This window comes from Balaenoptera borealis, assembly GCF_965194805.1.
Source record: "Balaenoptera borealis genome assembly, chromosome: 19".
Lineage (NCBI taxonomy): Eukaryota > Metazoa > Chordata > Mammalia > Artiodactyla > Balaenopteridae > Balaenoptera > Balaenoptera borealis.
Genome location: NC_138878.1, coordinates 25,782,469 through 25,796,765, shown reverse-complemented (window position 1 = coordinate 25,796,765; position 14,297 = coordinate 25,782,469). Strand labels below are relative to the sequence as shown.

Sequence of the window (14,297 nt, the reverse complement as noted above, 5' to 3'; positions counted from 1 at the left end):
CTTTCTTTTTTTTTTTTCTTCCTTTTTTTGCCTGCCTGGCTTGTGGGATCTTAATTCCCTGACCAGGGATTGAACCCATGCCCTCAGCAGTGAAAGCACAGAGTCCTAACCTCTGGACCGCCAGGAAATTCCCTGGTTATATCTGGATATTAAAGGTGATTATTATTTTCTTCCTTAGACTTGTCTGTATTTTTAAAGTTTTCTATAACCAATGAGTATTACTTGCACAATAATTTTTTTTAAAAGCATGCAACCTGGTCATAACCTCTCTACCATTCAGGGACATGCACGTATTAAAACAATGTAACGTTTTGCAAAATGTGGCCTATACACACAATGGAATATTATTCAGCCTTAAAAAGGAAGGACGTTCTGACACCTGCTACAACGTAGATGGACCTTGAGGACATTATGCTAAGTGAAAGAAGCCAGGTACAAAAAGATAAATACTGTATAATTCCAGTTACATGAGGTACCTAGAGGAGTCAAATTCACACAGACAGAAAGTAGAATGGTAGGGGCATGGGCGAGGGGAGAGGGAATGGGGAATTATTGTTTAATGGGTACAGAATTTCAGTTTAGGAAGATGAAAAAGCTCTGGAGGTAGAGGGTGGTGATGGTTACACAAAAATATGAATGCACTTAATATCACTGAACTGAACACTTTAAAATCGTAAAAATGGTTAATTTTTTAAAAATGTAGTGTTTTGTATCCATTAGACTAACAAATACTGAAAAGGCCGCTATATACAGTGCTGGCAGGGGTGTGGGGAACAGGGCACTTTCATTCACTGCTTCTGGGACTCTGAGTGGTACTGCCTTTTTGGAGGGTAATTTGAACCCATGTGCCAGAGTAAAAATGAGCGTGCCTTACGGTGGAGCAGTTTCCTTCTAAGAATCGATGCTACTGCGATCCTCGAACAGCTGTGCCAAGGTGTACATGCAGAAGTGTGTTCACATTCAGGGCACATTCAAACAGCAAAATATTCTATGGCCAGGGAAAAAGGAAGCAGCAGATCTTCTTGTGTGGACATAGAATGATCTCCAAAATACATGGTTAAGTGAAAAAAGCAAGTGGCAGAAAAATGTGTCTGGCATGAAACCATTTTTGAAAAAACCTAACCAGACACAAAACCCCATGTGTTTGTGTATACACATGCATAGCTTTGTGTACACAGACACATATGCACACACAGAAACAGTCTACAAGGGCACACAGGCTGTGCTGATCTCATGGAGCTCTCTCAGCAGAAGGGAGAGGTGGGGAGCAGGCTGTGGGGAAAGAGGGACTTCCACTTTTTTCTCTAAAATCCTCAGTAGTTGATGACTAATAAGAACCTGCTGTATAAAAAAATAAATAAAATAAAATTCAAAAATTAAAAAAAAAATAATCCTCAGTAGTGTTTGAACTGTTACAACTAACATGTTACCCATTTTAAAAGAAGTATTTAAAAAAGTTTTTCAAAGTACACAAGTCTCCTGACTCCTATCCATTTAAAGGCCATCCCCCATCCAGTACCTCCCTGAGAGGACCAGGGGCCGGGCCCTGCTTTACCTGGCTGGCTTGACTTCCTCCATCTCAGAGAGTTTGGCTTGAATGAGGCACAGCCCTAGAAGAGAAGAGGTGGCCCTGAGAGCTTGGGTGGGCCCCCCCACCCCCGGCGGTCCAGCCTCCCCCTTTGCCAGGAGGCAGTGGCAGTGGGTGGAGAAAGGCCTGTGTTTACTCCTCCACACATTCCGCCTCTGTCTCCACTCTGCACCCAGCTGGAGGCCTGGCATCTGGTCTCCGAGGAGGGGCCAGCACCTGCCAGGCACCCCTTGGGCTGCATGCAAGCCCCAGAGCTAAAGGGGCAGCACTGGGAGGTGACTCAGAGGTGTCTACATTGCAGGGCCCTTCCCAGTGCACTTCTGAGCAGATGTGGCCCCCCTGCTCCAAGCAAACTGGCAAGGGATTTCCACGTGGCCTCCTGGAGAGAAGTAAGCTGGGTACAGGCAGAACTCATGACTGGGCAGATAGGACAGTTCCCCAGGGATCTGGTGGCAGACTGTGTCTGAAACTCAGGTCTCCCGACCCGACCCGTGTCAGGGAGCTACCACCAGACCCTAATTACCCTGTCATGGGCTGACCCAGCCAGATCCCTGATAGTCGGGGAGTAACAGGTACTTGAATGAAGAGTTAAGGGTATAGGCTGTGGACCTAGACAGACTTGGGTTTGAAAAGGTTCTACTATTCTTTAGTTGAGTTTGTTAACCTCTAGGCAAGCTTGTTACCCTCTCTGATCCTCACACCTCCTCACCAGTACAATGGAGATGACAACTACACCTTCTTTGCAGGAGATAACGCTTAAACATGCCAGAGCCTGAAGTGGGTGAGCAATAAACACTGGTGATGATCCTCCCCGGGAGGTGACGAGCTCAGGCCAGGAGGCCCTGGGAGAGAGTGCTGTGGGGATGCCAGGGGTCCACACCTGGGAAGACGAAGATGAAGCAGGCGGCCAGGCCTCCAATGACCGAGATGACCTTGCCGATGTCAGGGATGAAGAGCGCCAGCAGCAGGGTGAGCAGGAACCAGACCAGCGTCTGCAGTACTCGCCGCCGCCGCTCCCGCCCCACGTCCTCCTCCACCGGCATCCCCTGGTAGCGCAGCCACAGGCCTTCGACCACCGCCCTGCCCACACGGAGAGCGGCTCAGAGGCGCCCCTGCTAACAGCTCCCCACCTCCAGCCATGGGGCCAGACCCCCGACTGGGTGGATTGCAGGTAAGACTGTAACCCCTGAGCCTCAGTTTCCTCTTCTTTGAAATGGGCCTAGCAGCCCTCTTCTCAGGGTTGCCGTGGGGACCGGACGGGATGGCGAATGTAACCGGCTTAGTGCCTTGCCTGGCCCAGGACTAGCCAGCACAACCCGTGGGAACATATACTTCTGGTCTCCTGAGAAGGAGGGTCTGGGCCACCCAGAAAGCAGGGTGTTCAGGAAAGGATCTGGACTGGAGGTTCTCCGAGGACTCACAGAATGTTCTGGTGACGCTGGGACAAAGGGGGCCCCCAAAGACCCGGCTGGGGGTACTTGCAGGGCCATGCTAGGCACTGACTCTTTCCTCTGGGCTTCCGGTTCTCCTTCTATAAAATGGATTCTACACAAGGCCCATGTTCAAAGGGCTTTCAGGGGCCCTGGTGAAAGAGAGCACCCCGGCGGGGTGGGGAGGGGACTCACCGCCCACAGAAGTGCAGGATGGGGTAGGAGGTCAGCACGCTCAGGATGATGAAGGCGCGGGCGACGGCCACAGCCATGTCCTCCGACGGGTAGGACAGGAGCACGTCGGGGTCCACAGCAGCTCCAAAGGTCAGGAAGCCACAGATGCCTGAGGGCAAGGACAAGAGGGCTGGGTCCGGGCGACCCTCGGAGGGTTAGGGCGATGGACCACCGTTCACCGCTCGGTCCAACAGCAGATGGGGAGATGACGGAGCAGCTCTGGAGGCTAAGACTGAGGCTCAGAGGGGTGTCGAGGCTGGGATCAGAAGCCTCCCTCCCTGACTTCTCACGTCTCCCACCCCCGCACCGTCACCTTTCTGATCTTGAACTCACCCAGCAGTTCCTGTCTCAGAGCTTCTGCGTTAACGTTCTGTCTGCCCATCTCCTCATCATTCAGGTCTCAGCTCCGTTGTCCCCTCCTCAGAGAATGCTTCCCCGCCCAGCCCATCCACAATAATCCCGGCCCCCAAGCACTCCCTCACACCACCCTGTTGTGTTCTTCAGAGCACTCCTCTCTCTTGGAACTTTTTTTTTTTTTTTTAACTTGTTTATTGTCTGTCTCCCTCAACCAGAACACGAGCCCCAGGAGAACGGGACTCTGCCTATTTGCCACCCTTGTTCCTGTCTGTGTCTTCAGAAACTAGAACAGTGCTGGTCCTGAGAACCATCTGTGGAAGGAACCACAGGGCCATTGTTTGTACTCTCCCAGTCCTGCTCCCTCACCCAAACCATTTTCTACACGACACCCAGAGCCGTGTGTCCCCGAGCCACACCCCTGCTGAAACACTTCCTCTCTGCCTCCCAGCAGTCCTCAAGGATCTGGCTGTGTTCCCTGTCTGGCCGTGGTGCCCGCCACCCGCCCTCAGCTCGCTCCACTCCAGCTATGCAGCCCTTCTTCTGTCCCGGCCTCAGGGACTTGGCGTTTTCTGGTTCCTCTGTCTGGAATGCTTTTCCCCCAGCTCTTCAGATTCTAGCTCCTTCTCATGATTCGGGCTTCCCCAATTGCCACCTCCTCAGAGAGGAGCCATCTGTGACCTACCCACCAAAGCCAACCCCACTCAGTCCCACTCACAGCTTCCCTGTTTCCCTGTTACCATGGCACTCACCACTGTCTAGATTTCCGTACTGATTCCTGACTTACTCCTGGAAGACTCTCTCTCCGACTAGACTGTCAATTCCATGAGGGCAGGACCGGGCCTATCTATCTGCATGGCATCTCCAGTGCTGAGAAAGTTCCTGGGACTTACTAGGCACCCACTGAGAGCTGATGAATGAATGCATGCATACATCTTTTTCATTTGGGCAGGAGGAGGCCCAAGCTGGCCCAAGTTCAAGCCAGTGCCTACAGAAGTGTTCGACGTGTTGGGAGTGCAGGGCTGTCCCCAGGAAATCCTGGGCCAGAGGACTTGGGGACAAAGAGGGAAAGTGGGAGCCTTCTAAGCCCTGCCCTCGGAGGGGAGCACTCACCTGTGCCCATGTAGACAGCGAGGGCTATGACCATGGCGGCTGTCACCACCCCACCCCAGGTCTTCACCTCAGGCTGCTGCATGCTGTTGAAGACGGGTACACTGCTCACGTGGCACTGTCAGGGTGAAGGACAGGGTCATGGTGGGCAAGTGACCTCACCCCCAAGGATAAGGGGCAAGTCCTGGGGCCCCCACTCCGTCCTTGCTTCCAGGACTCCCCCATCCTGCCTGTAACGTGGATTCCATCCCAGGATGGGGAGTGAGCTAAGGGGACAAAAGGGACCTTGCAACTAGCACCTGAAATCCGAAGCAGATGGTGGGCATGGCATTGAACACGGCTATCCAGGAAGCTGGCCTGCGGACAAACACACAAGATGCTGCTGCCTGGGAACCCCTCAGAGTCACCAAGCGCCACCATGCTCTTACTCTTCATTCAGCCCCCCACGGCCTCCACCAGCCAGCATGCACACATTCAACCCACAGAAGTCTGGGAACTGGGAGAGGACACATTTACAGGTCAGTAAACTGGGGCTCTGGAAGGCCCTCTTGGGACCAAAATCCAGAATTTTTGGCTCTTGCACTTGGGCTTTTGCTTCTCTGATTTGTTCCTTTCACGAAAAAGGAAACTTGTTTCTTTTAATTAAGAAAATTGATTCATCCTCACATGGAAGATACAGATATTACAGATAAGCACATGTTGAAACAAATGTGCAATTCCACCTTGGCAGTTTCCATAACCTGAGGCCTAGTCTCACATTGGCTCATCTGTTGGACATTAGTGGCAACGTCTCCCTCATCTCCGGCTGTCACTCTTTTCTCCAGTAAAAAGAGATCAGGACCTCTTGCCTCCTTCCTAAAATGACCAATGAGTCAAGCCCCGATGAGCTAATGAGCCTTGGGAAGAGCACCTGTGTGGCTTTCTGATGCCTGACCCAGCATCTCCTGAGTGGCAGCTTCTACCCCATGTGTCTCCCGGGGGCCCTCACCCACCTGTTCAGGATGTCCGCTGGGGTCATCTCTTTATCAGGCCAGATGTATTTGATGATAATGATGGCAGTGACATACCAGGTGCCCACGACGCTCAGGAAGCTGCCAGGAAGGATAGATTAAGCTTCCTCCTCCCCAGCCCCAGCTGCCTTTTCTCTCATTCCATCCCCAGGGACATCCACCCTTAACTTTAGTGACCACAAGTGTCTAATGAACCAACTGGGAGACTATCCCAAACAAAGACTCAAGAAATGCATGAGAAATAAGTTTCAGAGAAACAAGCCACATTTAGGAAGCCAAGAGGGGACCAGACTGACACTTGTGGCCATTAGGAAATGAGGTGGTTCAGCTCCATGGCTCAGAGACCACAGCAGGGTGCTGGGCTTCAAAGCACATCTGATTGAAGCACATCAATCAGAGCAGCCCAGACTTGGCGAGAGGTGCAAGCAGGGCCTTTGAGAAGTAGGAGATGCTGGAGGGTTGAAGGCACAAATACTGGGAAGTCAACATTAAAGGAAACCTTGGAGACACTGAGTGTGACCCCTTTGATAAAGGATCACAGGAAACAGCTTAGAATCCCACAGCTTTTCAGACTCTGAGCCAGGAAGCTAGTCCCTTCCCTTCATACCAAGCTGCATGGAAAATGCTGCCAGGCTGACAATCTCAAATGATCAAGAATCCCATCCTCCATGGGAAAGACAAGGCCCAGGCTAGGAGACTGCCTTCACACATGATTATCACCCATCCCTTCTTTGACAAGGACATTTGGAACTGAATCTCTCACTGATGCAAAGAGCCACTGTCTCCCTTGCTGCTGACACAAAAGGAAGGTCTTATGCCGGAACCCCTGCAAGCCCCGGTCTACCCTGCCTTGCCCACTCTTGCTGCCCCAGGAGATGAGGTGGCATGGAGGAGAGGGGTTCCCCTGCAGCCCTTGGGTCTCCAGCTGCCTGTGATCAGAGCTTCTGTCCAGCGCAGGCTGGGGTGGGGCCTCCGAACCTGGCATATTTCTGGAAGCCGATCTCCCTGGGGATGGAAAGGGGCAGGATGAAGAGGAAGGCAGTGAGGCTGATGGTGAACTTGCGGTCTGTGTACCAGGGGCTGCCGCCGGCCCCCTCAGGCTCCTTTGCCATCACAGCTATAACTGCACAGGGAGGAAGGACGGAACGTGATGCCAGGCTACTGCAGGGTGTGGTCCTCCACCTCTGCTGGGACCTCCATCTGTCTAATGGGCCCAGCAGCCAGGAGGGAGGATTCCCAGATGAATGCCGGGCCCAGGCCAGGCCTTGGGCAGGTGTTCCATGCTCTTTCCCGCCCACCGCATGACCCCCAGGGCTGAGGGGTGGGGGATGAGGTAGGCACTGAGGGGGGACCTCACTCTTGTCCTGCTGGTCCCCGATGATGATGAGGAAGGCGATGCAGGTCCCGAAGGTGTAGGTGGCAATGGCCACCTCACACAGCACGCCCGTCAGCTTGCCACACACAGCCCACACCACCTCCTGGTAGGTCCTCTCATTGCTGGCCTGGGAGCAGTAGGCCAGGATGACGAGGCCACTGATGATGAAAACCAGCATGGCCTGCAGGCAGGGGCGGAGCAAGAGGGTGTGGGAAAGGCCTGGCAGCAAAGAGCAGCCTGGTCTTGCTCAGCACTTACTGGCCCAATGCCCAATGCCCATCTGGCAAATTAGCCTTACCTTGCAGGGCAATTTTAATAGATTACTGGAGTTGAGATTTTCTTTAAAAACAAAAAGTTTTGAGGAAAATTTCAAACATACGCAAAAGTAGACAGAATGGTATAATGGACCCCTGTGTACCCATCACTCAAATTCAAAAATCAATTCACAGCCAATCTTGTTTCATCTATTCCCTCTCCCACTCTGGATTATTTTGAAGAAAATACGAGCTATCATATCATTTCATCAGTAAATATTTCAGCACGGCTCTAAGGTATGGGCCTGCTTTTTAAACATAACCACGAAATTATTAAATATGCAGTCGATGTCCAAACTTCCCTGATAGCTGGGAAGGCTTTTGAAGCCTCATCTGGGCTCAAAGGAAAGAATGCTGGAATAGATTAGTAATGTCTGCCATGTGTGACGGAGGGGAGAGTGGTAGCATGTGTCTCCAACTGACCACTCCTGATCCGGAGCCTCCCTTTTGAGGTGAAGAGCCCAGACCCACCACTCGAACTGCACCTTTGCCCGCCAGGCCCGCTCACTCACCATCTGCAGCGTGATGCCGGCTGCCACTCCCCCGGCAGTGCTGAAGGCTGCTGGGAAGTTGAGCAGCCCTGCGCCCAGGCAGGCGTTGACAACGATGAAGATGGCTCCAAGTGTGGAAGTGGTGCCTCTGCCCAGACCCCCAGGAGGGGCCTCCCCCTCACTCTTGGGGGCTATGTCCACAGAGGGACTCTGCAGCAGACGGGCACGCTCCCCAGAGTCTGTGCTTAAGCCCCACTCGTCAAGGTCACTGTTGATGCTGACCTGGGCCATGGCCCTGGGAGTCCTGTTCCTGCAGGGTCTGTGGGTTCTGTCTCACGACCACATGCCCTGGGGAGCTGAGGGAACACGTTCAGCTGGAGGGTGCCACCAGCCTGTTTGGGGCTGTTATCCTAGGAGGCCTGTGGGCTCTGGCTCTCCTCAACCTAGATGGGAAAGGCAGGTACTACTGTTATCCCAAGAGACACACAGAAAGGTGAAACAACTTTCCCAAGATCAGATGGCTGAGATCCAAACCCGGGTGTGCCTCTGTGCAGAACACTGCACTGGGTGCCACAGTGTGATGGCAGAGACAGAAATGTGTCAGATGTAATTCCTGCCTGCTTCAGGCCTACAAACCTATCAGGTAAATAAGACATAAACACAGAAGAGAGGGGTACTGATATGTCAGCCCTAAAGGCCATGCATCGGGCAGGAGTGTCATGGACATATCTTATCTCATTCATTCCTTATGACAGTGGTCATAAGGTTCAGAGAGATCAGATCACTCATCCAGGGTCACATAGTAGCAAGTTGCAAAGCAGGATTTAGATCCAGATCTGTCTGGCTTCCTAATTTGTTTCTACACCACAGGGTCGCAAGAACAATCCTCACCCAGAACTGTGGGTATTTCAGTTTCTTACAGCCCAGCATACCTCCCTCCAGAGTCTAAATTCTGTGGAGCTTTCAAAGCCCTTCAAAATTTAGGCCAATTCTTACTTTTCTCCTCACATGCCTGACGTAACCACTGCCCATCACAGGGGCATCCCCTCCAATGCCCCCAAAACACTGGGGGGTTTAGAATGGCTAGCAAGGCCTCTTGGGTAGTCAGATGCTTGCCATTGCTCCTCCTATGATGGCTGAACAAAGTTGGGAGCCTTAAACTCATTAGAGAGAAAAGGGGGAGTTTGGGTGCTCTCAGACATCTGTCACCAAGCATGCAACCAAGGGACACAGCTCCAGGGGAAATGTCTCCCTGCTGGCTCCAAGTCCAGAAAGATCAGTCAGATGCCACAGGGCTTCTTCCTCTTGTGCAACCTGCCACCCAGCCAACAACTCAGCAAAAAATCAAAGCAGTGCGCAGTGTGGAGGCAGTTTAGGTTTCCCAAGTTTCAGCGTAGCTCCAGAGAGAGCCCTGCAAAGTTAGCACTACTTGAGCCGTGAGACCTTGTCCTCCACCCTGCTCACATCCCAGACACAGAGGTCTCTGCATTGGTCTGAAATCTCTCAGCCTCCCCTCCCCTCAAACTACTCTGCTCCATGGTCCCCAGCTTACCTGCTCTTTCCACCCCTCCAGCTTTGGTGGAGGGACAGCTGCTCCTTACAGCTCCTTCTCCCCAAAGATCTGGGATCTGATTCTCCTCACTTCCCTCTCTGCCCCCCAGTTTCTTCTTTCTCAAACTCTACCTAAAATTTGTCAGCAGAGAAAGAGTCTGAGCTGTTTCTGTGCGGGTCAGCAGAGTGAAGGGAACCGAGGCGCTCTGACTAACTCACGGAGTGGAGCAGCAACTCAGTTAGGTTAACAGGCCCACGGAGGGAAAGAGGCTAGACTGTCACAGCAGCTCGTCAGCAGAGCCAGAACTAGAACCCTGATGCCCACACGCTCAGCCCAGGGCTGTAACCACTGCACTAGGCCCCTCAGATCCCAACCGGAGCAGGTTCCCAGGCCAGCCTGGGGCTGGATTCCAGAAATACGAGGGGTGGGCTGCATTGGAAGGTGGGCCAGGGCGCACCCAGGGCGGGGGGTGGGGGCGATCCTCAGGCTTGAAGCGAGGAGAGTGGGTTGCTGTAGGGTAAACTGGGGATGGGCTCCGGTGCTCCATCCGGGCCTAGGACTGATTAGGTAGAGACTAGGTGGGGACAGGCCGGGCTAAGACGCGGCAAGGGCGGGCCGGCCGACAGAAGACGGGTGTGGGGCGGAGGACACCGGGCTGCAGAGCCCTGCAGGGAGTGGGCAGGGCTCTGCCACGGTGGCGGCCCTGGGGGCCCAGGGACCTAACGTTTCCACCTCCACCAACCTGTACCTCCTTTCACTTACCTGCGGTGCTTGGAGCCCGGGCCGGCTGCGGAGACACGTGAGCAGCGGTCACATGACCGCCGGGGCTGGGGCGGACCGCGGGGCACACTGGGAGCTGTAGTTTTCGGCAGGCATTAGTCTTGGACACCAGATCTCCAATCCTCAACCCAACCGCATTGCCCCAAACCAGCCTCGGCCCCCAGCCCGCCCGTGTTTATTGTTACTTTAGTCCTGGCCTCTTGGCCAAGCCCACCTCCTGCCTCCTAGCAAAAGCGTTAGGCGGTTTGGTGTCTTTGCCAGTACGGATGCTGTGGGCCAGAGCTATTTGGCCTCATTATCCTACTTTGTCTCCCTTCTTACGTTCACACCCACAGCCAATGACCCTGGACTTTTTCACTAGGGACAGCGAGGGATCATTTGTACCTCCTTGAGCTGTGGCTGGCCTGAGGGTTGTTCATGACTATAACCCCAGGGCCTAGATTCTACAATTGGGGATCTGAGGCATTGGTGTCACTCACATAAATAAATACCTGTTGAATGAAGGAATGGGTGTCCAGAGACCTGGCTTCTGTTTGTGGCTGTGTGCCACCTGCAAGCTGTCACATAATCTTTGGCATTCCAATGTCTTCATCTATGTTATGTCCTCTCCATGCATCAAAGGTCCTTGCTGATGAGGTCCTGTGTACTGTTTACCCAGTTTCCCTCAATGGTGACATTTTGCAAAACTATCGTACCATATCACAACCAGGATACTGACATTGACACAATCCACTGATCATGTTCAGATTTCCTCAGTTATATTTATAGTCATTTTTTGGTGTGTATTTAGTTCTATACAACTTAATCATGTGTAGGGTTTACACCACATTCAAGATTCTGAACATTTCCATCACCACAAGGATCCCTCCTGTTACCCTTTTATAACCACACTCACCTCCCTCCAGCAAGGCCCCCCTTCTGTAACTCCTCGCAATCACTAATCTGTTCTCCATTTCTAAAAGTTTGTCATTTCAAAGAATGTTATATAAATGGAATCATACAGTCTGCAACTTTTTAGAATTGGCTATTTTTACTCAGCATAATTTTCCAGAGACTCATGCAGTGTGTCTATGTTTTATTTATTACTGAGTAACAATATTCCATGGTATCTGCAGTTTGTGCAGCTAATTACTTTTGAAGGACATCTGAGCTGTTGCAGGTTTTTTAAAACATAAATAACAGCTTTATTGAGATTTATGAATTTTACCAAAAAATTTATACTTTCAGTGCCCAATACAGTGGTTTTTAGTATATTCAGAGTTTTGCAATCATTGCCACTATCTAATATCAGAACATTGTTATCACTCCCCCCAAAACCCTGTAACCATTAGCAATCACTCTCCATTCGTCCCTCCCCCAGGCCCCTGGCAACCACTCATCTACTTTGTGCTCTGGATGAGCTGTTTTCAAGGTTCATCCATGTTGAAGCATATATTAGTACTTTATTCCTTTTTATTGCCGAGTAATATTACATGTATCTATGTGTACGGCTATATCACATCTTGTTTATTCATTCATCAGTTGTTTGGACATTTGTGGTTTCCATTTTTTGGCTATTATGAATAATGCCACAATGAATGTTGAGGTACACTTTTTTTGTACACACGTTTTCATTTATTTTAGGTATATATGTAGAAGTAGAATTGCTGGGTCAAATGGTAACTCTATGTTTAACCTTTTGAGAAATTGCCAGACTGTTTTCTTTTTTTTAAAAAATATATTTATTTATTTTATTTATTTTTGGCTGCGTTGGGTCTTGTTGCTATGTGCGGGCTTTCTCTAGTTGCGGTGAGTGGGGGCTACTCTTCGTTGCAGTGCATGGACTTCTCATTGTGGTGGCTTCTCTTGCTGCGGAGCACAGGCTCTAGGCACGCAGGCTTCAGTAGTTGTGGCATACGGGCTCAGTAGTTGTGGTTCGCGGGCTCTAGAGCACGGGCTCAGTAGTTGTGGTGCATGGGCTTAGTTGCTCCGCGGCATGTGGGATCTTCCTGGACCAGGGCTGGAACCCGTGTCTCCTGCACTGGCAGGCAGATTCTTAACCACTGCGCCACCAGAGAAGCCCTGCCAGACTGTTTTCTAAAGCAACTGCACCATTTTACATTCTGACCAACAGTGTATAAGGGTTCTAGTTTCCCCATATCCCTGATAACCCTTGTTATTGTCTGATTATAGCCATCCAAGTGGGTATGAAGTGATTCTCATTGTGGTTTTGAGTTGCATTTCCCTGATGACTCATGTTAGCATCTTTTCATGTGCTTATTGGCCATTAGTATGTCTTCTATGAAGAAGTGTCTATTCAGACCCCCTTTTTATTGTCAAGTTGTAAGAGTTCTTTATATACAAATACAAATCCCTTATCAGTTATGTGATTTGCAATATTATTCTCAACCTTTCTATAAGACTGTCATTTAAAAAAAGAAAAAGTTGGTCTTTCAGTTATTAGATATAAATAAACCAATAATTTATATTAAAATTTTTTTCCAATCAACTATACACCAATAAAAATTAATTTAAAAAATTTCCACAGCCTAGAAGTAAGGAAAAAAGTTTCAAACAAAATTCTCAAGTTGGTTGAGTGAGCTGGACTTTGGCTGTTTAGATGTAAGCCTAAGGCAGTTGTTCTAATAGCACCCAATGGCTGGCCCATGCGTCAGCTGTGTCTGCATCACCTAGAAAGTTTTCTTTTTCTCATTTAAAAAAATAGATTCACAAGGCTTACCTGAGACATATTGAGTCAGAGTGCCTAGAGGTACGGCCAGGGAACTAATATTAAAAAAAAAAAAATCCAGCTTTGGGAACTATCCTACCTCAAATGATGGTGAAACAAGGCGTGACTACTCTTTCTGGGCAGGCAAGCTACCTCCTCCATCAAGTGGAAGAACATCTTAGACCCTAGTAGGAAATGAGGAAAAGGTTGATGGCCAACAGACTGAACTGTGAGAAAAACATCAGGTTCACACCCTACACGACTTTTCAGTGAGGAATAGGACTTGGTCCAGGGTGAGCTGGAAATACATGCGTTTAAAAATAACAAGGTCAGTCGGGTGGTCAAGTTCCTTTTCCAGCTGAGGTCTTGGCAGCCAACTTTCAATCATTTTGGCTCCAGACAGGGAGACTTAAAGCAGTTTCTTCTAAGCTAGGCAGTCTTCTCCTTTACAGAGCAGCTGACTAATGTGTTTACTGTTTCCCCATTTAAGATAGTTTCCCAAAGACATCCGGTGAATCAGTCCATTCACTTGACCTTTTACCACCTTGGTGTATCCATTAGCAATAGGAACACAGAGAGCCAAGGAGCAGGAGTGAGCCCATCATGTACTGTGTCTCTCAGAGAGCGAGGAGAAGCAAGGGGGAAGGAACAAGTTGAGCCTGCTTTCCCCTCCCAGCAATAATCAAAACACTGTGGTTGGGCTCTGGGCCTGACTCCTGCTCCACTGCCTGTCTGCCCAGTAGCTGTCCTATCTTGAATGGCTCCTGGCATTAAGCAGAAGGTGACAGAATAACCTTGGGATGTCTGCTGACAGAGCATATGACTTTATAGTAGAGGCTGCACACTGGCGATCTACTGTTTGCATCTTGCTTGCAAATCATTAATAATAATAATAAAAAAATTAGTTGCCAGCTTTTAAGCATCAATAGACCTCCCATAAAAATCAGGATTTCCATTTTATTTGAAAAATTTAAGACCTGCAACCCTGGGCTTTCATTTTCACAGTACCTGTCACTTACTTCCCTACTATGCCTCATCTCTGAGGATGCGGGATGGTCACTGACAATCATCTCACACCCAGTTCACATCGCTTTTTTACTTTACATGCACTGTTCGTTTATATTACCTACTTGACTCCTCTAGACACCAAAGTTGCCACCTCCCCTCCCCATCTCCTCATCACTGCCTCTAGCCACAGGATCCTTTGAGGCACTCCATTTACTTGTCCACCAAGGTCCAAAGGATTGTACCCACATTTTCAGCGTTGTTGGACTGGACGTGAGGAATGACACGACAAAGATGTGGCTTTGGTTTACATTCGAAACAGCTAAAACATCTCTTGGCTTATGGTC

General features: G+C 50.2%; 1 protein-coding gene and 1 long non-coding RNA gene across 6 annotated transcripts in view; one reads left to right on the top strand and one right to left on the bottom strand.

Moving 5' to 3' along the window:
* Positions 1 to 14,254, bottom strand: part of SLC38A7 (solute carrier family 38 member 7) — a 16,924-nt gene extending 2,670 nt beyond the window's left edge. Inside the window, exons 1-12 of one of the 5 annotated variants that reach the window (XM_082368974.1) lie at positions 10,221 to 14,254; positions 9,459 to 9,589; positions 7,928 to 8,349; positions 7,084 to 7,282; positions 6,705 to 6,849; positions 5,709 to 5,807; positions 5,016 to 5,073; positions 4,720 to 4,834; positions 3,214 to 3,361; positions 2,469 to 2,668; positions 1,556 to 1,610; positions 438 to 1,341 (exon numbers count right to left, since the gene is read on the bottom strand). In XM_082368974.1, the coding sequence (XP_082225100.1) occupies positions 1,314 to 1,341; positions 1,556 to 1,610; positions 2,469 to 2,668; positions 3,214 to 3,361; positions 4,720 to 4,834; positions 5,016 to 5,073; positions 5,709 to 5,807; positions 6,705 to 6,849; positions 7,084 to 7,282; positions 7,928 to 8,197 (1,317 nt within the window). In that variant the 5' untranslated portion in view covers positions 8,198 to 8,349; positions 9,459 to 9,589; positions 10,221 to 14,254 and the 3' untranslated portion in view covers positions 438 to 1,313. The other 4 variants (XM_082368973.1, XM_082368971.1, XM_082368972.1 and 1 more) reach the window with 4 other exon arrangements.
* LOC309617212 lies at positions 2,633 to 5,298 on the top strand. Its single transcript, XR_014237800.1, has 2 exons — positions 2,633 to 2,759; positions 4,931 to 5,298. It is a non-coding gene; the product is annotated as an uncharacterized lncRNA (long non-coding RNA).
* Positions 14,255 to 14,297: the final 43 nt, after the last annotated feature.